The 25,516-nt window shown below is 48.3% G+C and overlaps 1 protein-coding gene across 7 annotated transcripts in view; it reads left to right on the top strand.

Annotated features, from left to right (window-relative positions):
- Positions 1-25,516, top strand: part of YTHDC1 (YTH N6-methyladenosine RNA binding protein C1) — a 286,099-nt gene that overhangs the window by 234,144 nt on the left and 26,439 nt on the right. For all 7 annotated transcript variants that reach the window (XM_069630508.1, XM_069630503.1, XM_069630504.1 and 4 more), the window contains one exon: positions 3,461-3,595. In XM_069630508.1, the coding sequence (XP_069486609.1) occupies positions 3,461-3,595 (135 nt within the window). The remainder of the gene's footprint in view (positions 1-3,460; positions 3,596-25,516) is intronic.

Raw genomic sequence — 25,516 nt, forward strand, 5'->3', positions numbered from 1 at the left:
TCAGGTGGTAACACCACCAAAAAGCCCGCCAAATGAGGGTTCTCCGCGCTCGCATGAGACCTCGTGGGAGGGCGCATTGGATCTCATTGGAGGCGTGGCAGACCATCTCCGAGGACTGGTGGGTCTGGTCAGTCGCTCGGCGGGCTTCCGCTTACCCCCTATCCCCCCTTCAACCCTCATTTCCAGCAGTCGGGGTCGTCCTCCCTAAAAGCCGAGGTTCAGAAACTGCTGGACCTCAGAGCTGTGGAACCCATTCCCCTAGGGGGGGAGTGAGGGGAGGGCTTCTACTCCCGACTGTTTAAAGTGCCCAAACCCAACCAAGCTGGCCTGCGCACCATCCTAGACCTTTCCCAGTTCAATCTTTTCCTACCCCAAGAGAAATTCAAGATGATCACGCCTGGCCAGATACGGTCGTCTTTGCAGATGGGCGATTGGCTCAGCGTGCTGGACCTTCAGGATGCATACATGCATATACTGATCTGGAATCCACACAGGAGATATCTTCGTTTCTCTGTGGGAGAGGACCACTTCCAGTTTCGAGTGCTTCCTTTTGGCCTCCTCTCGGCGCTGCGTGTCTTTACGAAGACGTCGGTGATCGCGGCCTATCTTCGTCTGCAGGGTATCCATGTGTATCCGTATTTGGACGACTGGCTCTTACGCAGCCCTTGCCCGTTGAAAGCCGCCTGCAATCTTCAGTCTCTCCTCCAGCTCCTGTTCAACCTCGGGCTGTCAGTGAACTGGCGGAAATCTTCCAAGATGATCTCTCAGGACTTGATGGGTTTTCGCTGGAACACGATCGACTGCAGAGTTTACCTGACTGGGGACAGCATGGCTGATCTGTTGGCCACGTGTCAGATGTTTGCGCAGTCGGAGAGCATGTCAGCCTGTTGGTTCCAGAGGCTTCTGGGCCTCATGGCCTCATGTGTTTTGGCTCTACTTCTCGCCCGTCTCAAGATGAGGCGGACTCAGATGGCTCTGCAGAGTTCTTGGCGTCAAGCGGTGGGTCCAGACTCCAAGTTGATATTGATTCCGGTTTCCATGAGAGCGGACTTGAAGTGGTGGTCGTCTCTCAGCAACCTGTCGGTGGGAGCGGGGTTTCAGGACCCCCAACCCCAATGGTAACAGTCACAACGGACTCCTCCCTTCTCGGGTGGGGTGCAATGTTGGATCTTCTTCAGGTCCCGGACCTTTGGTTGCCTCAGGACAAGCTCCTCCACACAAATCTGGAGCTTTTGGCGATTTTCCTAGCGCTCAAGGCGTTCAGACCGATAATTGCCAACAAGGTGGTCGGTATCCGCACGGACAATGTGGTGTCAATGTATTACATCAACTAGCAGGGGGGCACCACGTCTCCCCCTCTCGTGGACCTGTCCATCCAGATATGGGAGTGGGCAGTTCGTCATGGTGTCTGGCTAGTGGCGGTACACATTCCGGGCCAGCTGAACGTCACGGCAGATGCCCTCAGTCGGCGGATGATGGTCAGCTACGAGTGGGAACTGAAGGCGAGATCCTCTCAGGGATTTTCCTGCGTTGGGGCACCCCGGAGGTGGACCTCTTTGCAACAGCGGCAAACAAGAAATTTCCTCTGTATGCCTCCAGAAATGGTCTGGGAGCCTCCTCGCTGGGGGATGCGCCTGAGATTCCTTGGCACAACATGAGGGCCTATGCTTTCCCGCCTCTGCTTCTGATTCATCTGACGATTTGCAAGCTGAAGAACACGGAGAACTGTTCTCTTCTGCTTATAGCCCCGTGGTGGCCGGCCAGGCTCTGGTTCTCAGAACTTCAACATCTGTCAGTGTGTGCACCAATCAGGCTGCCGGTGACTTACGATCTTCATCTCCAGGGGGATCAACAGCTGTGGCACCCCTCCCCACAATCGTTCAGCTTGGCGGCATGGTGCCCGAGTTCAGGTCCTTAGAAAATCTCAACCTGTCTGCGGATAACATACGCATTATTGAAGCAGCCAGGAAACCCTCGACTAGGTCTCAGTATAGAAGCAAATGGCTTAGGTTCTGTCATTGGTGCTTAGACAAACAGCTGGACCCAAGGGCGGCTACGATTGACACTGTGCTGTCCTTCGTATCCCACCTAGCAGAGTAGGGCATTCACGTTCTGTCATTAGCTTTCAGCGGTATCCACCTACCTATCTACAGACCGATGCTCTTACTCTGTCCAATCCAGTGGTTGAGACATTTCACAGGTTTGATGCGCCTTTATCCCTGGTTCATAAACCACAGCCAGCGTGGGAGCTCAATGTGGTCCTTAAGGCGTTGTGCCATAGACCCTTCGAACCAATGGCAGCGGTGGACCTTAAACACCTGTCGTGGAAGGTGTCCTTTTTGGTTGCCATTAACTTCAGCAAGGCGTGTGAGTGAGCTCCAGGCTTTGTCGGTCGAGCATCCCTTCTTGGTTTTTCACAAGGATAAGGTGGTCCTCTGGACAAACCCTGCTTTCCTGCCGAAGGTGGTGTCTGATTTCCACCTGAACCAGTCAATCTCCCTGCCGTTTTTTTTTCCGAACCGCTTCAGAAGTGGAAAGGGTTCTGGATTGCCTGGATGTTAGAAGGGCTCTTAAATTCTATCTGGACAGAACATCCGAATTTAGGAGCTCTTCTCAACTGTTGGTGACCTTTGGTAATCCACAAGGTAAGCAGGCCTCTAAGGTGACTATCTCTGGATGGATTGCTGCCTGCATTACGGAGTCTTACACTGTCCAAGGACTTCAACCTCCTAAAGGTATTCATGCACACCTGGTGCGGGGCAAGGCAGCCGCAGTTGCCTTTCATAAATATGTCCCCTGGGAGACCATCGCAAAGGCGGCTACTTGGGCCTCCCCACCGGCTTTTTGTAAACATTGTCTAGATCTGAGCTCCAGATCAGATGCTCAGTTTGTTCAGGCTGTGCTAAAGAACCTTTTTCAGTAAGGTGTTTCCGATCCACCCGTAGTTCCTATAAGGAGATGAAAGGGGACGGGACGTAGGAATATAACCAGGTTACTCACTGTAGTGACCACCTTACTCCTAGTCAATAGGCCACTTTCCTCCATACGCCGGCTGTCCCCTCTAATAAGGTTCCTCTGTTATTGCTTAAAGGTCTCTGGCCTGGCGATAGAAAAGGACTGATGGGCGATGCACGTGGCGGAGGCGAGATGGGCGGGGTTACGCCCGCATGCTGTACCCCACATAGAGAGGAAGGACTAACATTTTTGGAACATTTTGGATGCTTTTACAAAGTGCTCCGGTCCCGTCCCACAGGACGGAGGAATGTCCCTTAAGTATGGAGGAAAGGGGACTATGGACTAGGAGAAAGGTGGTCACTATGGCTAGTAATCTGGTTATTCCCTATAGTGCAGGTGACCTATTTGACCTACGTTTGCTGCTGTCCAGTATCGTATTCTCTTCACAACGTCTCCTTTGTGTCCTTATGTAATATGAACTAAGTACAAAACGTTAATTTTTCAGCCTCCGTATCCTGGAATGGAGCAACCTCAGCATCATCCATATTATCAGCACCACGCACCACCGCCTCAAGCTCATCCGCCTTATTCTGGGCATCATCCTGTACAGCACGATACAAGATACAGAGACAAACGAGTTGTAAGTTCACATTCATTTGAAGTCTTAGTTTCCCTTGTTTTAGCCCTTTTTTGGTTTTAGTGCTTCCCTGTGAGGGGATTGCTTGCATGCACTGTAATTTGGTTTTCCATTGGGGTGTCATGAAAGACCATTTAATATTCATTAAAAGTAAATTTGATTATCCTCTTTTTTATTTAAATGTTTCAACTTACCCTAGCAATGTCCATGACGCTATTCTTCCAGACTGATGTGTTGGCTTATCTTTAGAACAGAACACATGAAAAAATGTAGCATAGCAGTATTTCAGCTTCTTGCACCATATTTTCCACTTTGCTCAGCTAGAGATTCTATCCTTTGCACATGCTATTTTGCCATGTTGTCTCTTATTGGTTCTTGCCAATGGACCACTGTCTTCCCAGCCCATCTCCTAGCTAACAGCTTTACTATTAGCACCTGGTTTCAAGCAAAAGATGATTGTCTGTTGCCGTTCTCTGAAGCTCACTCACTTTCCATTTGCTTCTAAAGTCTTGTGCCTGAGTATCCCAAGCTGGCATACCTGACTTTGGGCTTTGTAGTTTTTGTTTTGGTCTCTTTAACGGTAACCTCTGGTGGCCCTGTGTCTTTGGGTTTAAAATGCCACAGGAGTTATTGGATTTTGTAACTCAGGAGCAGAAAAAAGTCTCAGATGAGAATAGTTTTGATTTCTGTGGCCGACAATTTATGCTGTCGTTAGGGCAGTGGTGAACAACTTTGGCCCTCAAGAGTACCGGTCAGGTTTTCAGGATAACATCATTTGAGTCCATTAGAAGCTAATTTATTTAATAGAATACTCATGTTACTGTTTTTTTCTACAGCACTTTGATGCCATTTGCATGGTCTTCTGTCACTTTGTGCTTGCTTAGTAAGGACAGATAGATAAAGCAAGAGGTTTGCTGTTGGGCATTTGAGAAGCGTATCCAGAGGGGAAGTCTTGTGTGCCTAGCGAGTGAGTATAGATTGGTTGGGACTATTAAAGTTGATGGGAGGCAGGGATGATTCTAAAGTTGTGTTGTGCTTAGGCAGGTCAGGGCGGGTTACATTTGTGTGTGGGTGGATTAGTTATGCACATGTAGTGGAAAGTTTCATTAGAGCGTGTCAGTGGTAGTAAAGTTTACTCATTTTTGTTAATTAATTTATTTTTTAGCAACTTCCCTTCCATTTCTATGGACCCCAAAACATTTTGCTTTTGTACTCTGTCCTGACTTCACTGCACTTATGCTCATTGTTATGGGGAAACTGACCACTCCTTCAGACTTCAGTACTGGGAAACTGTTCCCCTTTTCTTTTTACTTCATTCAAAGGGATTTTTTGGTTACCTTAGATGTGCTGAAGGACAAACTGGTGGCAGCAGTTTGTTTTTGATTGTTACTGTACTCTTAGTCTTACCGCATTTAGCTACTACCAATGGTTAGTGCCCCAACATGGCCGTGCCACAAGGTATTTTTTGTTCTTTGGCCATCTTACCCTGTGTTGGGACAGTTTTTCTGAAGTCCAACTAAGGGCTTAGAAACATTCAGCTGAGGCAGTACAAGACTCCACTCTTAGAATAAGGCTGTGCCACCTGAGTTCAGGGAAGCAACAACAGAGCAGCCAGGCTTATCTTAGGAGGGAGAGAGGGCTGTAGAATCAGTACAAAGAAATACTATTATACATATGGTCCAAAGAAACACTGCAATACTATGTACAGTGAATATAAATGCTTAAATACAAGTAGGCCCAGATAAATCTTGGTGGGGGCGGGAGGGGGATAATTACTATCACATTATATATTACCACTTTTATAAAAACACAACACTATTCTTGAAGGTGCACAGACCAAAGCATATAACCTTATTTGTAACACCTAGATAAGTCAAACCCATGTATATACATTCAGTATAGGGCACACCTATTCTTGTGGGGGGCGGGAGTAAAACCATGAGTTACTTTCAGATTACTTTACAGTAATAAAAGGGTAGTAGATCCCATTGTTGGGTAAGAATTAGTGCAGTCCAACTGGTGTGGGACATGTTGGGTAAGAATTGATGTTGCACTGTGAAAGTCTACACAGCGCTTATCTGCTTGGTATAAGGTAACCCACCTTTTGGTATAGGCCTGTACTACACAAGTTGGTAGTGTGACTGAGCAGCCAGGCCTACCTCAAGAGAGTTGAATGTGAGCTGTAGAGCTGTAGCAATTAAATTAATCAATACAAGTAACACATTCAAGGTTTCAGTCATAATTAACATCCCTTTTTAAATTAGCATTCTATAGTAAGGCAATTCATGTAACAATGTAAATATACTTTACAAATACTTTTCAGAAGTCACTTTACAAATACTTTTCAGAAGTCAGTGGATAATCTTTGGAAATGCTTCTTACACAATTCTTACACCCTGGGGTGACTTCAATCACAAGGACAGTAATGGCATTTTATATCACACTAATTATACTTTGCAGATTCTGAGGTTGCAGAAAGGAAAGGTTTAGGGAAGGGAAAAGGCCAGTATATGTGAGGACACTTAAATCTTCCAATGAAATCTAGACAAGCCTTTCCCAGCAATAACAGTCTAAAACAGGTTACCACTTATGGGGTACAAACAATGTCAAAGTGATTGGGCTAGAAGAGTCGGCAGGGAGCCAGGGCATCCAAAGCCAATTTTGAAATGGTCTATGGAGCTGAGGCACTTCTTAGAATCAGTCTTGCACAAAGTTAGAGAGTTTGATAGAAAATCACTTGCAGGTTCACAAGCTATTAAGCCTGTGAAAGGAGAGTTGGAATCAACTCTAAAAGTAAGCCACTGCAATTCCCAACAGAGAGAAGCACAGCTAAAACACAATGAGGTAAGTACCCCAACTCTAAACAGTACCTCTGGTTTGAAGAAGAGTGGTCTAGGTGAATTCTGTCCTGTTACAGCGGTGCAGACCCCGTGTTCCTGAGCCTTAGTCGTGGGAGAAAGAGGCAGGCCATCTGGAGGGCTCCTGCGGCAGTAGTTGGGAGGTCGTCGGCAGCTATGGGCTCTTTCCGTTTCAGCTGCGCTTAGTAAACAGCACTGGCACAGATCTTGGATACTGGTTGGGCTGTCTTTACTCCTTGGGCCCTGCACTCTGGTGAGGGGACTCGAGCTCCGGTCGTCCTGCTTCTGGTGGCTCCTTAGGAGACTCCTGGAGCTTCTGGCCGGATTTCAGACTGTTGGGCAAGATTTGGTGCAGTACCCTTTGGGTGCACCACAACAAACTTGACCTCCTCGCAATAGGAACCTTTGGTATGAGAAATGATTCCAGCTGGCTTCTGTTCCTGTATGGCTATGCAGATCCTTTTGTTCCTGTACCTCAGTCGTGGGGACAAGAGGGAGGACTTCTGGGGAATCCTGCAACACAACGGGAAGGTCAGGGACAGCAAAGGCCAAACTTCAATTCAGTGGTACTTTGGCGTTTCAGCTCCTTGCGCCTGACAGCAAATAGCAACACTGCGGTTCTCGGATACTACTTCACTTTCCTTGCTTCTGGGGTACAGCACTCTGTTGAGGTGGCTCCGGCTTGGTCATTCCTGTATCAGGGAAGTCTGGAGGATTGTCCTAGCGCTCTGGCCCGACTTAAAAGCGATCCATTCGATTTGCTGTGCCTCTCCCTGGCACTTGGGTTCCAGCAGCAGAAGTACAGCCAGCTTCGAGAGGATGTCCAAACGAGTTCACTTTGGAGTTGATTGGTCCCACCAACTCAAGGGGAGAAGCCATCCTTGCAGGGCTCCTCTAGTCGAGGCGAATTCGGAGCTTCAGACAGCAGCAGGGCTTCACCGGGCAAACCAACGGTCCAGGAGTTGCAGCAGGCGTCTCTTCCCAGTTCTTCTTCAGATTCCTTCGTCCAGTGGTCGACTCTCCCTTCCAGGCCAAAAAGCCTCACCTTTTATGCAGGTTTCTCCCATTTATTCCAGCCTAGCTGTCAATCACACAGCAGGGTGGCTGTCCTGAAAGGACAGCCAACCTGCCAATCAGGACTGGTTTCATTCAGGCACTCCTAGAGACAAAGGATGGGTGTTTCGGGAACCTCCCTCACATCCTGGCTTTCCAGACACACTGGAGCCAGAGGCGACTTCAGGGCTGAATCCCGCCAAAGGCAAAATTAACAAAGGGCTCAAACCTGGCTCAAAGCAGAGTAAAACCCAAGAAAGACCTCACAAACAGAAAATGGCAAAAAAAGACTGTCATGGCCATTTTGACAAAATGGTCACCCATGGGTGCTGTACTGCAGCCTGTGGTAGAAAAGCACAATGGTAGGAAAATGTAACCACTGCCACCAGCATGTTAAAGTAGTGAGTTTAATATAAAAATGTTACATGAGAATCTAGGATAAGGGGCTACTAGGTGACCCCCAGCACTCCACATAAGATGGTGTGCGTTGGACCTACAAAGAGAAAAGGTAAGTAAGCCAATTGCACTTTACTATTCTTGGGAACTGGAGTTCACATAAGAAAGGGTAGTTAAACCTTATGAGAAATGTAAAGGAATTCTCTGACACTGCACTAAAGGTGTTGTGTGTCACCATACAAAAAGGAGATGCCTTTGGAGTTTGTTAGACTCCAAAAACAGTGGACACCCATAATCCAAATCAGGTCAGAACACATTGTATTTGGTTATTTATATAGCGCTCTTTCCCCACTTGTGTGGCCTCAATGCTCTTTTTTCCCTGGTTGGAACGTCCTTGGTGACTGTAGTCTATGTGGTTGCATTCTTGCATGTTGCAAGACTTGGGTGGCTGGCAAGTTCAAATAAGCAGCCCCGGAGAGGTCAGACGCGTGGGTGGGTGCTCTTGAGGGTTAGAGATGGATTGCTATTGTTGAGAGAGTCTGCGAGGCCAGCTATACCGGGTTCCTTTCGGGTGGTGGTCGCTGTATGCTAGTGGCAGAGGTGTTGTGGTATGTCAGGTGTTTGTCTGGACGGCTATGTGTGGTACTAGGCTGGATGTGCTTAGCCCTAGCCATACTCTATCATGCATGGATATTTAGCCATGGACATTTAGTAAAATGATAGTCGAGTTTTTAACACAAAAATAGTGCCTTGTAATTCTATGGTTTTAATCCAACGACTATTGTATATGCTCTCAACCTAATATCTGTGGATTACGGGAACTCATCTAATATTTAAACGTAGGTTGGTGTTAAGTGATGTCCCCATAAGGTAGCTATTGGCAACCTTAACAAGCCAGGCAGCATCACCCACCAAACTGTCCGTAGACTACATTCTGGATTGTTGTGGCCTAGTTCTGTTCTGAAGGGCTCTCGCATTCACAATGAATATTTAGTGGAACAAGGTCCATTTGGCTGACGTCCACCATCCATAAACGTGCCTGACCTTGCACTAGCTAACATAGGCACCTTAACATATTGCAATGATAATCTGGCAAACAAACCTGCAGGAACTGCTGCAAGACGACTTGCAGCAGGAATTACTCAAAGGCTGAAACAACTCAGTGTACATTACTCTGGCATTATGATCTGACGAAAAGCCTGCAGCAGTTTCCTTCAGGTGTACACGTTAAGAAAGCAATATGAGTTTCTCTCTCATCTGAGTGGAGATGGTTTGGAGAAAGCGTTTTGTGCAGCCATTTCCCGGGCTCGGCTCTTTGTGGGTTCCTAGAGCCAGGCCTGAACCCCAGGCTGGGCCCTACCCATGAAAATCTCTTGCTCCCCCACCTCTACGTGCACCACACAATGGCTTGAGGTCCCAGGGCATTGCAGCCTGCAAGGTCGCAGCACAATGTGGGATGGCTCAAAATGCAGGTATTCTGTGTAGTGGGTCTCACCAATCCCTGGATCGGGCTCGTCGTTTTTTGCAGTCCCCAAGTCAATTGAAAAGGACATCAGGCTCTCCATCGCTGGAAATCATTTCAACTGCAAATTCTTAAAGTTCCTCTTCGGTTTTGGTTCGGACTTTTATGCAGGAACCCAGCCAATCAAACAGCCTTGCAACATTCAAACTTGGGTGGTTGGCAATCCTTTCTGGACAGCCAGCCTCTCAGTTTGAACTAGAATTTCGCACTCAGGCTGGAAGACAAAGGGCTGCAGTGTTTTGGACTCCTCCCTTGCTTCCTGCCTTCACAGACACTGTGGAGGCTGGGCAGGGGGCGGGGGGGTCCACAGGACTCCTGCCAAAGATATAAATCACACAAAGGAATGTCTCGCCCTGAATGTCAGGGAAAGGAACAAGAAAGGACAAGGAACACGAAAATGGCAAAAAAAACAAGACTGGGGCCATTTTGGTAAAATGAGCACCCATGGATGCCTTTACCGGGGCTGTGCAAACAGCCTGCGGTAAAGGTGCACCGAATTAATAAAAAGGTTCACTCCCACCGGATGTATACTAATTGACCTTTTCACAATTGACTTCGGGAGAATTTACCTAATTTAAAAGCTCAATTAGTACATATATGTAGGAGGGGGGACCTTGCACCCAATCCCAAAACCCCAGCAAACCCCCCCTCCCACCCAATCACCTTATATTTATAATCCAAAACCAACCCAATACATATATAAAATAATATAAAGGTCAATTGTTCAGAAGGTCAATTAGGACAAAAGGTCCATTGTAAAAGGTCAATTTGGGTAATACCCTGCCCCCAGCCATTAAAGGTAAGTTTGTCCTTGTCACCCAAATGTTACATTTAAAATGAGAAAGGGTATAATCAGTACCTCTCCAGCACTCCACATAGGTTTGGGGGGTGCTGGTCTCACTTAATATAATGTAAAAGGAATCCAAAGATAATTTCTACCCTTGGGAACTGTAGTTCTCAAAAGGTTAGCCAGGAAAAGTTAAAAGGGGAGCCCCTAGGGCAACCCAGCAACAATTTTATTTATTTAATCTTTTGTAACGCTCCACATGCCAAAGGGCCTCAGAGCGCATATAGAGACAGACAAAACAAACCTATGAGACAGGTTGGAAAAGGGCATTAGAATTCAGGTCAGTCAGGGGAGAGCGATCGATTAATCACTGGACTCAGTCGGGGGGGAGGTTGAAATGTAGGTCTTCAGCCTCTTCTTAAACTCTGTTGCTGTTTCTGTGGTTCTGAGGACGTGCAGGAGGGCATTCCAGGCCATGGGCCCTTGTACATCAAAGCTGCAATGTGTCCTCGACGACTTCGTCGAAGAAGGCGAAAGCGCCATCAGATCGATCTGATCCGAAGCCTTCCCCGCATCCGCAGCAGCGCATAACGACTGGGCATAACAAACATAACAAGGGCGCTACTCCCCAAACTACACACGCCAAAGTTTCTGAACAAGAAACTTCGACGGGTTCCAAGGCCCGTACAGGCCCGAAAACTGCAAGTAGGCCTCTACCCGAGAAGCCATCCGCTGGCCCTTCTGGAGCCGCGGAAGACATTTTCACTGCCGACACATCATCGGAGGCGTTGTCTCCCGAAGATTCGGTGACTATCCGTAAGAGCATCAATAGGATTGCTATGGCGGTGGGCCTAGTACCGGTTCCGCCCACAGTTATGGGCCAATCCGCCGAAATGTTTTCCACGGATTTGGAAGACGATCCCGAAGACTCTTAAGAAGAAAGCCAGGTACCCCTCTGAAGCACCCTGAGGAGATCCTCAACGCCTTAAGGCGCAGAACCCGGTTCCTGCTCAGCTAGGGCCATTTGGGTCATCCAAGTGGACCATGGAGCAATTCGAGGGGTGTATGGATCGGCTGGAGCAGTTTTTCAGGGCTTCTGATCAACCTCTGCCGAAAAGAGCTTGGGTAGATCCTAACCCTCAAACACAAGATGCCCAACACCTAGATGTCCAACACCAAGTTGACTGTCAAGAAGATGTCCAGATGGACACGTATAGAGACATCTATACAGAAGAAGAGGAGGCTTCTTTTCTGGACAACTATGGGGAAGATCAAGGGGCAACGGACAACTGGGAGGACACCCAGCATGGTGATCACAATTCTGATATCGTTGGTCTCGACTCTCCCCCCATCCACCCCGATTCTACAAGCTTCCCCGGTGGATGATCAAATGGCTTTCAACAACATGTTGAAAAAAGCAGCGGAATTCTTTAAAATTGCCACGCTGGAAGCCTTGCCCGAACAAGATTTCGCGGGGGATATTATTAATGAAAAGCCTCCGGCAAGCCGGTCTATCCCTCTTGAGCTCTGTAAAGAGACGGCTGGCCCCTTCCTTACTCACACCCGCTCAGACTAGGGATGTAAACCCAAGGGTCGAAAAACTTTTCCGGCCCTCCCCCACTGACCTGCTTTATATCAAAGGACACGCAATCCCAGACTCGCTGGTGGTGACCAACATTTGCAAGAGAGCAGGGGTTCCCCTTGCCACGGGAGTCACCCCTGGACAAGGAGTCCAAAAGATTGTATGCCTTAGGCAAACAGGTTACGTCGGCGGCAGCCTATACCGTCCGGATTGCCAATAACACAACGTTACTGGCAAGCTACGTCGACGCCCAATGGAACCTACTCCAGGAAGGCCTTCAGGAGGTTCCAGAACCAACCAGAGCCAAGCTTCTCGCCATTGTCTCGGAGGGCAAACTTGCCAATCAGAATGTTGTAAAGAATACCCTGGACACCGCAGAGACAGCAGGCAGGTCTCTCGCACAGGGTACTCTCCTAAAGAGACACGCGTGGCTGCGCACGTCGGGCTTCAGGCCTGAGACCCAGGCATCCATTATCAACAAACCCATCAAAGAGGCCAACCTCTTCGTGAAGGCGGTACACGATGCGTTGGAGACAGCCAAGAAGGAGCACAAGACTATTAAGTCGCTGCACCAGATTTCCCAAAAACCCTCTTCACAGAGGGGCAGTCATTCTCGGCGGTCCTTTCGAGGACAAGCCTGCGCCGCTCAAAATAATTTCGGCATGGGCAACTTAAAGTCAACCTCCTGCAAGCCCCACTTACTACCCCCAGAGGGGTCAGAAGCGCGGAAAGAATAGAGGTAGAGGCTCCAATTCCAGAGGAGTGTCAACTTCGGGTCAGAAATGACCAAGTAGAGGTCCCCTCCCATGTCTCCCCGGTCGGGGGGCGATTAACATCTTTCCTCAAGGCATGGGAGGGGATAACTTCAGACCAGTGGGTCTTAAAGAGGGTCGCCCACAGTTACTGCGTGGAATTCGCCCGACCTCCACAGATCAGACTGCCGAAACATCGACACCTTTCACCGGAACATCTGCAGATCCTGATCCAAGAGGTGGAAGCGCTGTTGGGAAAGGACGCCATAGAAGCCATCCCGATTCTTCAGGTAAACGAGGGTATCTATTCAGTGTACTTCCTTGTACCCAAAATGGATCTCACCATGCATCCTGTTCTAGACCAGCGCCCAGCGAACAAGTTCATAAAGCCCCAGAAGTTTCACATGGTAACACTGCAAGAGGTGATCCCATTGCTAAAACAGGGGGACTTCATGACAACATTGGATATGAAAGATGCATACTTTCATATTTCAATGCTGCCAGCGCACAGAAAATTCCTAAGGTTCGTGATTCAGGACAAACACTATGTCATGATCTCTGCTTCCAAAAGGTCAGGGTTTTCCCAACTCCCTTGGAAGCAGATCCATAACCCAGGTTCCGAGTGCCAACCAGTCCCAATTGGGACCTTTTGGACCCAGTCCTGGCGCCAGTGGCACCAGGCTCATAAATATGCCCAGTCCCAGCGCTGGAAGCGCCGGGCTCATAATGCTTGGGTGGACTTACCTTCAGCAGACCATGCTGCTTACTTGCCTGCCAGTTGAGCCTCTGATCCTCTTCTGTTTGGAACTACTTTTCCTGTTGGGTGGGGCTGGAGCCACTCCCTAGATTCAGAACACTGGAACTCTTCTGGAAGGCAGGAACTCTTTTCTTACCAGGAACTCTTTTCTTACTTAGGCGTGGCTGTGGAAGGAGACACATAAGCACTACAGGAGGCTATTTAAACCACACCCGGTGGATGAATCTTGCTTTGCGTTATTCTGCAACCTCTGCAGCAGAACGCTCATCGTGTCTTCTGCATCCGGTCCTGGGCCTAAGGAAAAAGGCTTACCATCCTGAATCCAGTCTTCAGCAACACCTATAAAGACAAGAAAGAACAGGTTAGCATTCCGGCATCTGAAAGGCAAAGGCTTACCATCCTGAATCCAGTCTTCAGCAACACCTATAAAGACAAGAAAGAACAGTTTAGCATTCCGGCATCTGAAAGGCAAAGGCTTACCTACTCTTCGTGCGCTCCGGAGGTCTTCACACTGCATTCCGGCATCTGAAAGACAAAAGTTTACCAACTCTTCGCACGCTCCGGAGGCCTTCGGCGCTGCATCCCGCATCTGAAAGACAAAACAAGGTGCGTTTAAAGACATTGGGGAACTTTAATACTCACGTACCATTACTCCTTTCCACATCTAATCCAGTGGGTATTCCGGCACCCTGCAGCCGCTCCGAACTCGTACCTGCAAAATAAAAAGACAGTTAGAGCGCATAGTGAAGCAGGCAACAAGCGCTTACTTACGTGCTTCCAGGCGCTTCTATTCATCACACGGGCTCCATCTTCAACTCACTTCAGCCCGTCATCCGCCATCGCCGGAACCCTGCAAAACAAGAGACATCATTACTAAAGACTTTAAAGACATTTGAATGACTCGAAACTTACCGTTCGTGCAGTAAACGACGGACAGCAGTCCTCTGAAGTCAAGAGGCCTGCGCTACCTATCCAGTGAAGAAACTGGTTACAGCACCCTGCCCCGAGGCAGATGGAGAGCTCGGCATTCACTTACCTAAGGTGAGAGCGTTAACCTTTGGGGGTCTACAGGAGAGGAGAAGAGGAAAGAGATAGGGACACCCCAATAACCCCAGTTCATTAACCCCATATTTTCTATCTGCAGACATCTTACTCTACACGTCAGGCATACAGTGCACAGAGGTCCAGCCCAAAGAGCCAACCGGGTGCTACACATCACCTTTGAAGATACGGTAGTCGCCCAGTCAAGACCGGCGCCTCTGCGAGAATCAGGTGAGCGTTACACACTACCAGTTCAAGGTACTCCCCTTCAGCATAGCCTCGGCGCTAAGGGTGTTTACCAAGGTCCTGGCAGTGGCAGCGGCACACCTGCGCAGACTTTCAGTTCCACTTTACCCTTACCTCGACGATTGGCTCATCACGGGGGACTCGTTCAACGTTTGTTTTTCGAACACCCAAAAGACAGTAGACCTACTGTTCAGCCTGGGATTTTCTATCAACGAAAAGAAATCCAGCTTAGTCCCCAGCCAAGTAAAACAGTTCCTGGGGGCTCTAATTTGTACAGAAGACGGTCTAGTCTTCCCTTGCAGCGAGAGGGTTCAGAACATGCTCTCTCAGGTTCCTCAGTATGTAGCCAGTCGAGAGGTGACGGTACGCAAAGCTATGCGTTTGCTAGGGATGATGGTGTCATGCATATACTTGGTTCCCCACACGCGGCTGTGCATGCGTCCCAATCAAGAGTGGCTCAACAGCCAGTGGTGTCAGGCCAGCGGACAATGGGAAGATCTGTTAGTTGTCTCGCCAGCCCTCGTTCTCTCTCTGCAGTGGTGGTCGAGGGAGAACCTCTTGAAGGGGAAAACCTTCACCCCCCCCTGCAATGGAAGCCACTCTCACGACAGACTCATCTCTCATGGGGTGGAGGGGGGGGGGGGCTCACCTGCTTCAACAGACAGCGCACGGAGTGTGGTCCCCTCAGGTAGCAGTGTTCAAAGCATTGAAAGCCTTTCAGGAGCAAATGCAAGGGAAGACAGTGCTGGTCCTAACCGACAGCACAACAGCAATGTATTACCTGAACAAACAGGGGGGCACTCACTCTCCAGGGCTATCCAAGCTGTCCCAAAACATCTGGATATGGGCTCTCAAACACAAGATGTTCCTGATATCCAAACATGTTCCAGGGGAACTCAATCTGCTTGCAGGCGTACTCAGCAGAGATTTTCCTCTGCCAAAAGAGTACGAATGGCGACTGCATGAAGACATTGTATCCAACGTCTTCGCAGAATCGGGGTTTCCAGAGATCGACCTGTTCGCTACTCAGGAGAACGCCCAATGCCAAGATTACGCCTCCAGGTACCCCCAGAACCGATCCAAGGGGAACTGTCTCTGGATAACTTGGTCGGGGAAATTTGTCTACGCTGATACCCACCCGCCCCCCGACTCCCCTTCTGAACAAGGTGGAACCAGTCACCATGAGCCTGCCAACCTTGGTTCGCGCACCTGATGGAAATGTCCCTCTCCCCAGCAGTCAAGCTGCCCTGCCCGTACAACATGTTGTCTCAGGACAGGGGGGAGAGACTGCACCCATGCCCACAAACTCTGCACTTAGCAGCCTGGCTCCTGAGGTCTTAGAGTTTGGACATCTGCAACTCCCTCAAAGATGCATGGACATACTGAGGGAGGCAAGAAAGCCTAACACACGTTATTGCTATGCCAGCAAATGGAAACGTTTTGTCATCTGGTGCAGTTCCAAAAGCGTCAATCCTACCGATTGCTCGCCTTCACACATTGTGTTATATCTAACCCATCTGTTGGACTCTGGGTTAGTCTTCAATTCCTTAAAGGGTCACCTAGCGGCGTTGTCAGCCTACACCACGTCGCAGCAGAAGGTGTCATGGTGGAAAATACCTGTGATTAAAGCCTTTATGGGAGGGGTTAAAAGAATTTATCCCTACATCACTCACCCAGCCCCTGGGTGGAATCTAAATGTGGTTTTAACTAGGCTCATGGGACCCTCTTTTGAGCCTATGCATAAAGCTAGTCTGAAAGACCTGACTTACAAGACAGCCTTTCTAGTAGCTATCAATTCTATCAGAAGAGTTAGCGAACTACAGGCCCTCTCGGTTTTGGACCCCTTTGTTACAGTTCACAAAGATAAGGTAGTTCTGCGCACACATCCCAGATTTGCGCTGAAATTTATTTCGAAGTTCCATGTGAACCAGTCAAACTACCCACGTTCTTCCAGAGACCTACTAACATGGCCGAAAGAAGCCTTCACACACTAGATGTGCGCAGGGCAGTCATGTTCTACATGGATAGAACTAAACCACTGAGGAAGACTAAAGAATTCTTTGTTTCAGTGGCAGCTGGTAGAGAAGGGGATCCTGTCTCTAAATCAGCAATATCAAGGTGGATTGTCAAATGCATCACACTATGTTACACTCTTGCAAAGAGAGAACTGCCCTTCAAGCCTAGAGCACATTCTACTCGAGGCAATGCGGCATCCATAGCATTCATTGCAAATGTTCCCCTAGAGTCCATTTGCAAAGCGGCAACCTGGAGTTCTGTACACACCTTTACAAAACACTATTGCCTAGACACTCATTCTAGGGCTGATTCTCAGGTGGGACAAGCAGTACTAAGACTACTGTTCCTTCTCACCACCCACCTCCGGTTACTGCTCGCTAGTCTATGCACAGCATGTGATTCTAAGCAGATTAACAATCATGAGAAGACATGCATTACTTACCGTAAAAGCATTTCTGATGATTGTATCTGCTTAGGTTCACATGCGCCCTCCCTGCCTCTCCGCTCGGTGTGGAAGGAACATAGACTTCTTACTAATTTCTCTCTTCATGTACTCACTCACTATAGCCTTGGGCTCCCTCATGGCAGAAAAAATACAATCGGAGGGACCTCGGCGCGTGAGGGATTTTGGGTACTACACACGTCACGATAGGGATAGTTTTTCAGACACGCCTATGCCGACGTCTCCTTTCGGTCCCCGAAAGACTAGATGCAATACTCCGCTGTTACCACTAGATGTCGGACCATATGCACAGCATGTGAATCTAAGCAGATACAATCATCATAAATGCTTTTACGGTAAGTAATGCATGTCATCTAGGCCCATATCTCATCAAGATAAATAAAAATCTAAGGTAATACCTCCCACAGATGAGGACTTGGGACTTTCACAACCTTTGGTAATCCCAAATTCAAAGGAATGGTCTTCACAAGACATGGACAGGGTGATGAGAATTACCTTTATGGCCAATTTCTACGAAAAAGACCCTGCATACTTCCAGAGTTTCCACTCCCCCCACCTCAGCTCCCTCTGGGTCACAGGTCTCTTCTCTACCTACCCAACCCCCTTCTAAGAGGTCTCGTACAGATGTTCCACTGCAAAGTACAGTCATAGAACTCTGACCCAGAATCGGAACACAAAGATCTCTCTATTGTAGAGGCAGCTGACCCTCAGTACGGTGAGGATACAGCAGAACCTTATGTTACTTGGCATTTATATAGCTCCTTATATATCATTGGTATGACCTCAAAGCGCTGGTAGGTTGAACGCCCTCGGGAACCATAGTTCAAGTCAGTAGAGAGTGTTGTATGGTGCGTGGGTGCACCGGAATGTGTGTGCAGCTGGTTTAGTTGTTGGATGATAGCGGTTTCTTAGCGATAGGTGTGATGCTGAGGAAATCAGTTGATGTGTTCAGTCTGGTGGGTGGATGCCCAGACTGCGTTCTGGCTGCGTTAGGCCTGAGGAACACCTAAGCTAGCCAGAATGTGCTCAGCTAGATATGTTTTATTAGGGTGATGAGGTGTTTGTGGGGCTGTTTTCGTATGTGAACAGCTAGGCCGAATTATCAGGAGTAAAGCTGTGTTCTAGTTGAATGATGGTGTATAGAAGAGATTAAGCGTACTGGTGTACCATCTGCACCATCCGCAAAGTCTGCCCCATCCATACCATCTGCTCCATCCACTCCATTTATTCCTTTATTTTCTGTTTGATCAACTCTGATTTTCTGTTTACTGTGTCTATTCACTCAGTTTCCTCCATCCGTCAACTCTATTCACTCCAATTATTCCCTCTAGTCCATCCATTATGTCCGATCATGTGGGTGGTGCACCAGGTACGACAGCTTCTTTGTGTGTTTCGTCATTCGGTTGCAGGGGGTATGGACACATTTTGGGTGGTCATCAGTGTTATGGGAAGAGCAATGTTTTCAGTAGTTTGTGGAATGACAAGTAGTCTTCGGTCAGTCGGATGTGGGGTGGAAGCGAGTCCCATACAGTGGGAGCCAAGGCTGAGAATGAGGATCCTCCTATCCTCACCAAAAGGAGGGCAGAGCTTGATCTTAGAGCGCGCAGTGGGTGGTAGGGTTTTTAGCTTGTTTTGCAGGTATAGCGGGCCGGTTTTGTGCACTGCTTGGTGGGTGATGCATAGGGTTTTCAAAGTGGCCCTTCGTCCAACTTGGGAGCCAGTGGAGAGTTCTGAGAGCTGGAGAGGTATGGTCTCTTGGGCCCAGGGCTAGTAGCATTTTGGCCACAGCGTTTTGTGCTCTTGTAATTTAATTAGGTGTTATGCTCAGACTCGAAGATAGAGGGAGTTGGCGTAGTCCAGTCTCGACATTACAGTGGACTGAACAGCGGCAAGTCTGTTAAGAAAGGAGAGGTAGGGAAAAATGTGTCTAAAAATTTTGAGGTGGTAATGATGAGATTTAAATACGTTGTTGATTTGGCGATAGAGGGTTATGTCAGAGTCGAGAGTGCATCCAAGGTTTTTCACTGTGGCGGAGCTGGTGGGTGGATTGCCCATGGATGTGGGCCAAGGTAAAGGGTGTGGGAGAAGCTTGGTTTTTCCACAAGCCATGATTTTGGTTTTAGTGGGGTTTAGGAGGAGGTGGTTTGTTGTCATCCAATGATCGATGTCAAGGAGGTAGGCTGCGAGGTCGGGCTGAGAGTTGGAGTCTGAGTAGAGGAGTTTTAGGATTATTTGGGTGTCATCGGTGTAGTTATAGTACAGGATGTCGTGGGGGCAGATTATTCCAGGGAGAGTGGACATACATAGGTTGAAAAGAAGGGCTGATAGGCATGCTCCTTGAGGTACTCCAGTATTGACTGGACGGGCAACAGAAGCAAAGGTGGAGAGGAGGGTTGTTTCCTGTTGTTGAGGAAGGAGGCTATCCATTTGAGAGCGTTTCCACTGATTCCTAGGGAGTGGAGGCGGTCAAGTAGGATTGAGTGGTTAATTTTGTCGCAGGCGGCAGAGGTCTAGGAGTATTAGTGCAGCGCATCCTGCAGAGTCCGCGGTGATCTTAAGATCGCCCCAGATTGAGGCCAGAGTGGTTTTGATTCTGTGTCGTGGTCTGAAGCCTGATTGTGCTGTGATGAGGACCAGGAGGCTGACCAAGAGACCCTTTATTCTCTATTGATCAAGACCCTCCAATTGTTTTTCCTATTGATAACCAACCCCTTCTTAATGAGGTGCCTAGCCAAGGTGGCTGAGCACTTTCAAATTGACACCCTGTAGATACAGGAGAAGGACTTTGTGGAACAGATCCTTGGGGACAAGAAAACAGTGGCACAGTTTATTCCTCTAATAAAGTCAGTGCAGAGCAGGATACCACCGTCATTAGAAGCCCCTAAACTTACAAGGGCTGTAAACCCACGTGTAGAAAAGCTATTTAAACCTGCACCTTCAGACCCATTATATTTTAGAGGGCAGCTGAAGCCAGACTTGTTAATTGTAACTACAACTAGGAAAAGAGCAGGCAACCCCCTTGCTCCCTCTGAGGCCCCACCCGACAAGGAAAGCAAAAAGATTTACACCATGGGTAAGAAGGTTGCCTCCTCTGCAGCTTATCAGACCAGAAGTGCGAACAATGCAACACTTTTGGCCAGTTACAACTGCCGCAAATGGGAGGAAGTGTCGGCTTTACTTTCATCTGCCCCATAGCCCTGAAGTCCCAGCTAGCACAGGTGGCTGCAGAAGGGAGGGCAGTGTCAAACTGTTTACTGAAGCCCAATCTTGACGCGGCAGACAATGCCAGAAAATCATTGCTCAGGGTAGTATTATTAATCGGCATGCGTGGATGCGCCAGTCTGGTTTCAGACCAGAAACGCAGGCCATCCTAATAAACATGCCTATTGAACCCAGTGTGCTCTTCGGTAAGGCTGTCGAAGACCCCCTTAAGACCGCAAAGGACGAGTATGACACACTTGAATTGTTGGGTCAACTCACCAACAAGCCTCCCGGCCAAATGGGTAATGGCAATTTGCCTCGTTTTCGCAGCCAAAGTTCTCAACGGGGAAAAACCAGGGCTGCTCCTGTGGAAATAATAAAGGTCTGTCCTCCCAGGGCTATCGTAGGGGACAGCGCAAAGGTTGTGGTTGGGGCAAACCCTCTCGAGGTGGCACACCACCTCAAAAGCAGTGACATTCCACTTCAGGTGCCCTCCACTGCCTCCAGTAGGAGGGATAATTTCCATCTTCACCCACGCATGGGAGGGAATCACCTCAGACAGATGGGTGCGGTCCACAGTAGCAGGCAGATACTGTATATAACTCCTCAAATGACCCCATGACCAACCCCACGGCAAAAGATCCACTCGGAAGAACACCAGCGTATCCTTCTCGAGGAGATAGCCACACTTCTAATAAAGGATGCCATCGAAGACATCCCAGCCAACCAGGTAAACAGGGGTATTTATTCAACTTACTTCCTTGTGCCAAAGAAATGCCTATCAATGCGCCCAGTATTAGATTTGCGCCCTACAAACAAGTATGTCAAGCCACAAAAGTTCTGCATGACTACGCTACAAGAGATAATCCCGCTACTCAAAAAGGGGATTACATGGCAACACTGGATATGAAAGATGCTGATTTTCATATTTCAATGTTCCCAGCGCACAGACGATTCTTGCGTTTCAAGATAGCGAACCAACACTACCAATTCAAAGTGCTGCCCTTCGGAATAGCCTCTGCTCCAAGGGTTTTCACAAAGGTACTGGCGGTGGTGGGCAATTCCAGTGTACCCTTACCTGGACGACTGGGTCATTATAGGGGAGCCCCCCGCCCCTCCCTTAATTTGCAGACAAAACATTCAAACAATCAACCTTCTCTTTCAATTGGGCTTCTCCATCAACGAGAAAAAGTCAAGCTTAGTGCCAAGCACTTCAAAACAGTTCCTATGAGCTGTCTTAAACACACGAGGGGTTGGTCTTTCCATCAGAGGAAAGAGTACAAAATGTGTTACTGCAAATAGTGCATTATCAGGCCGGCCGCCAGATAAGGGTGCGCAAAGCAATGCGTTTAATAGGCATGATGGCATCTTGCATTTACCTGGTTCTTCAGGTGCGCCTGCGACCCATGCAGGAGTGGTTGAAGAAAGTGGTCTCAGGCAAGTGGTCAGTGGGAAGATGTATTGGTCGTTTCGCCAACACTTTTACAAAATCTTCGCTGGTGGACAGGGGAAAATCTAATGAAGAGGAAACACTTCTACGATCCAGAGATACAGGCGTTTGTCACGACGGACGCCTCTCTAGCGGGATGGGGGGGGGCTCACTACCTTCATGACACAGCTCGGGGTCTGTGGTTTCGCACTGCAGCTCAGAACCACATCAATCTGCTAGAGTTTTGGCAGTATTCAAAGCCCTTCGGGCATTCAAATCCCATTTAGCGAAGCAGATCCTGACGGGCGGCACCACAGCAATGTTTTATATCAACAAACTGGGGGCACACGTTTTCCGAATATGTCCAGACTTGCACAGCAAATTTGGAAATGGGCAATCAAACGGAAGATGTTCCTGTCGTCGCAGCATGTTTCAGGGGAACTCGACTCTCTGGCAGACTCATTGAGCAGAGATCCCCTACCAGAGGAACACGAGTGGTGTCTACACGAAGGAGTCGTAGAACACCTCTTCTCTCAATGGGGTTTCCCCGCAATAGACTTATTCGCCACAAGTGAAAACAGTCAATGCCCAGACTTCGCCTCCAGGTCCCCCCAGCCAGGCTCCAAGGGGAACGCCCTATGGATGAACTGGTCAGGGAAATTTGCTTATGCTTTTCCCCCCAAACACCTCTCATGAGGAAGGTGGTGAACAAGATCCACAAGGAACCGATGACGCTTATCCTAGTTGCTCCTATGTGGGCAAGACAACCATGGTATCCACATCTGCACAAACTGGCGATGTGCGATTCCCATCAAACTCCTGTGCCAGTACAACCTACTCACTCAGCACGAGGGACTTACAGTGCACCCGCAGCCTCACTCAATGAACTTGGCAGCATGGCTCCTGAGGTCATAGAGTTCGGACATCTCAACCTGCCACAGAGATGCATGGATATCTTGAAAGAATCAAGAAAACCAAACACTAGGCACTGTTACTTACCGGTCATCAAAGCATTCATGGAAGGAGTAAAGAGACTCCACCTTCCAATCTCTAACCCGCGGCCAGGGTGGGATCACCATGTGGTAGTCGCTAAGCTCATGGGACCACCTTTCGAGCCTATGCACAAGTTTCAAGCATCTGATTTTATAAAACTGCCTTCTTAGTGGCTATCCCTTCCATAAGAGTTGGTGAAATTCAAGCATTGTCAGTGCAGGATCCTTTCTTTGTTGTACTCAGACAAGCTGGTTTTACATACTCACCCTAGGTTCTCCCCTAAATGAATCTCCAAATTTCATGTAAACCAGTCAATTAAGCTACCGGCTTTCTTCCAGGAACCCAACAGCTCAGCTGAGGTAAAACTCCACACACTAGATGTGAGGAGAGCGGTCCTCTCCTACGTAGATAAGACCAGACCGCTAAGAAAAACAGATCAATTGTTTGTCTCCATAGCACCAGGCAGAGAAGGTGACCGCATTTCAAAAAATGCCATCTCTAGGTGGATAGTCAGATGTATCCAACTGTGCTATTACCTATCAGATAAGACACTGCCTTTTACGCCTAGGGCTCACTCCACAAGAGGCACAGGAGCCACCCTGGCTTTCATTGCAAATGTCCCCTTAGACAGTATTTACAAGGCAGCTTCATGCAGCTCTATACATACTTTAACTCAGCACTACTGCATTGACACTCATTCCAAGACAAATACACAAGTGGGACAAGCGGTTCTAAGACATTTATTCGCTCATGAACCTTCACATCCCACCTCCTTCTAACACTGCTTGCTAATCTATGCACAGCATGTGATCTAAGCAGATTCCAAAAGCCCCAGAAGGGAAACATTACTCACCGTAATCGTATTTCTGATGCTTGTATCTGCTTAGATTTACTTGCGACCCACCCTTCCTCCCCTCGGAGAGAAAGCACATGGATGCTTATTAGCTTGTCTGATACGGATCTGCTTGGGTACAACTGTACTCGTGCTACACCTCATGTCAGAAAAACAACAATCTGAGGGACCTCAACGCGTGAGGGATCATGGGTACAGTGGATGTCACACGAACCCCCTTTTTTTGTTTTTACCTTTTTTTTTTTACATACGAGAGCCAAAAAATAAATATAAATTTTAAAAAAGTATTCAATGTTTTTTTTCGACTTTTTTGTCTTTCAACATTTTTTTTCCGATTTGACTGCACACCGAGGATAATTCAGAGTCTAACGCTAATATTGTTGAAGAGTCAGAGTCGTCTCAGGAAGAGAGCCCCTCTTTGCCTCAATAGTCCCTTTTGCCTCAACCTTTAGCCACAGGGACCCCACCAGGTCCAGCACGGAGTCCAGAATTTGTGTCTCTTGAAAAAATGAGACTTGAGTTAGAGTTCAAAAGATTACAGATCCAAGCTGAAACAAAACATCAGGACATCAAACAAAGGGAAATGGAAATGCAACATGCTCTTCTGGGGCCACTACTAAAAAGGATGAGGGGAAACAGCACAAGAAAGATGACGAGGAGAATTCTAAAACCTCCCATCCAAAAGAAGGCCACAAACATAAGAAGCGTAAGGCACATGGCAAACCAGGTCGGTCTGGTGAAACCTCTGGTGCCAAAACAGAGGGAGGTCAACAGAAACCCTCATTTGTCAAAACATTTGGAAAATGTTAAGCTTGTGGGTCAACGGACCATGTGAAAGGGGATTCCAGATACAAGGGTAAACCTTCAGGGGTCCACACTGCCTCCTTAGCCTTCATCACTGACGGAGAAGTACATATAGCAAGTGGAAACTTTCCACTACTGGCTGAAGGACCTCATTGGAGTCTCTGCCAGTGTTTCTTTAGTGTCCCTGGGTCTGTGGGAACAGCAGAATGTAGATGTGCATAACTTTATACCAGATAACACAAAAGAATACTACAAGGACAGTGTACTTGTAAATAGTCCGGAGACCCCTGCCATTAGAGACTAGGGCCAGCATCACAGTGGTGGATGAAACCTTTTTCAAACCGGAGTATGTTGCGAAGGCACCCAATGGGCCCACTAAGCTTGCTGCGGGCCCTATCCAGATGGTTCCAATACTACCAGCTCTCATCCAGTTCAGCAAAATGACTGTAAGAATACCTGTCAGTGTACAAAGTGAGGTGACTGGGAGAGTCCTGCTGGGGAATGACTTCAAAACTCTTGGATTTGTCTCAAGAACCCCCTGGCCTCCCATTAAAAGGAAGTAGGAGCAGACTAGGAAGGCCAGAGAGCTCACTTTAAATGACTCTCAGTGGGTTGTTACAGGAGACCCTATCCACAGGAGAAGCCAACTTCTATCTCAAGGAAGGAGACCAAGGGGAAACCCAAGGTGTCAGGAAACAAGGTAGCACTCCTGTGCATCAAACCAGGACCTCCCCGAGAGGACAGTCCTAAGTCACACCTTTGACTACTCCACCAGCTGAGACTGAGTGGAGAAGAGGCAACCAGAAGGTGGTGAGTCAGCTACTGATGAGACAGAGCTGGAAGAAGACCTTCCCCCTGTTGGAGATCTGTATCCTAAAGACCATCCTGAGCTGCAGTCTTTACTGGCAGAAGGTGGCCCCTGTAGGGCTGAGGTCAAAGAGTGTCCTACTTTTGAAGGACTTCGCCAACATGCAGCTTCCTACCTGGAAGGGCAAGAGCCAGGGAAGCGCAGGTTGTACTGGGAGGGTGGCCTCCTCTACAGTGAACCCGTTGAGTCTACCCCAGGAGACTACAGAAGACTTGTAGTGCCCCAGGAGGTGAGACCTCAGTTTCTACAGTTAGCCCATGAGATTCCTTTAGCTGGTCACTTAAGCTTTAAGAAGACCAAGGA

Source organism: Ambystoma mexicanum, chromosome 6q (assembly GCF_040938575.1).
Source record: "Ambystoma mexicanum isolate Mex_15411 chromosome 6q, UKY_AmexF1_1, whole genome shotgun sequence".
Taxonomy (NCBI): domain Eukaryota; kingdom Metazoa; phylum Chordata; class Amphibia; order Caudata; family Ambystomatidae; genus Ambystoma; species Ambystoma mexicanum.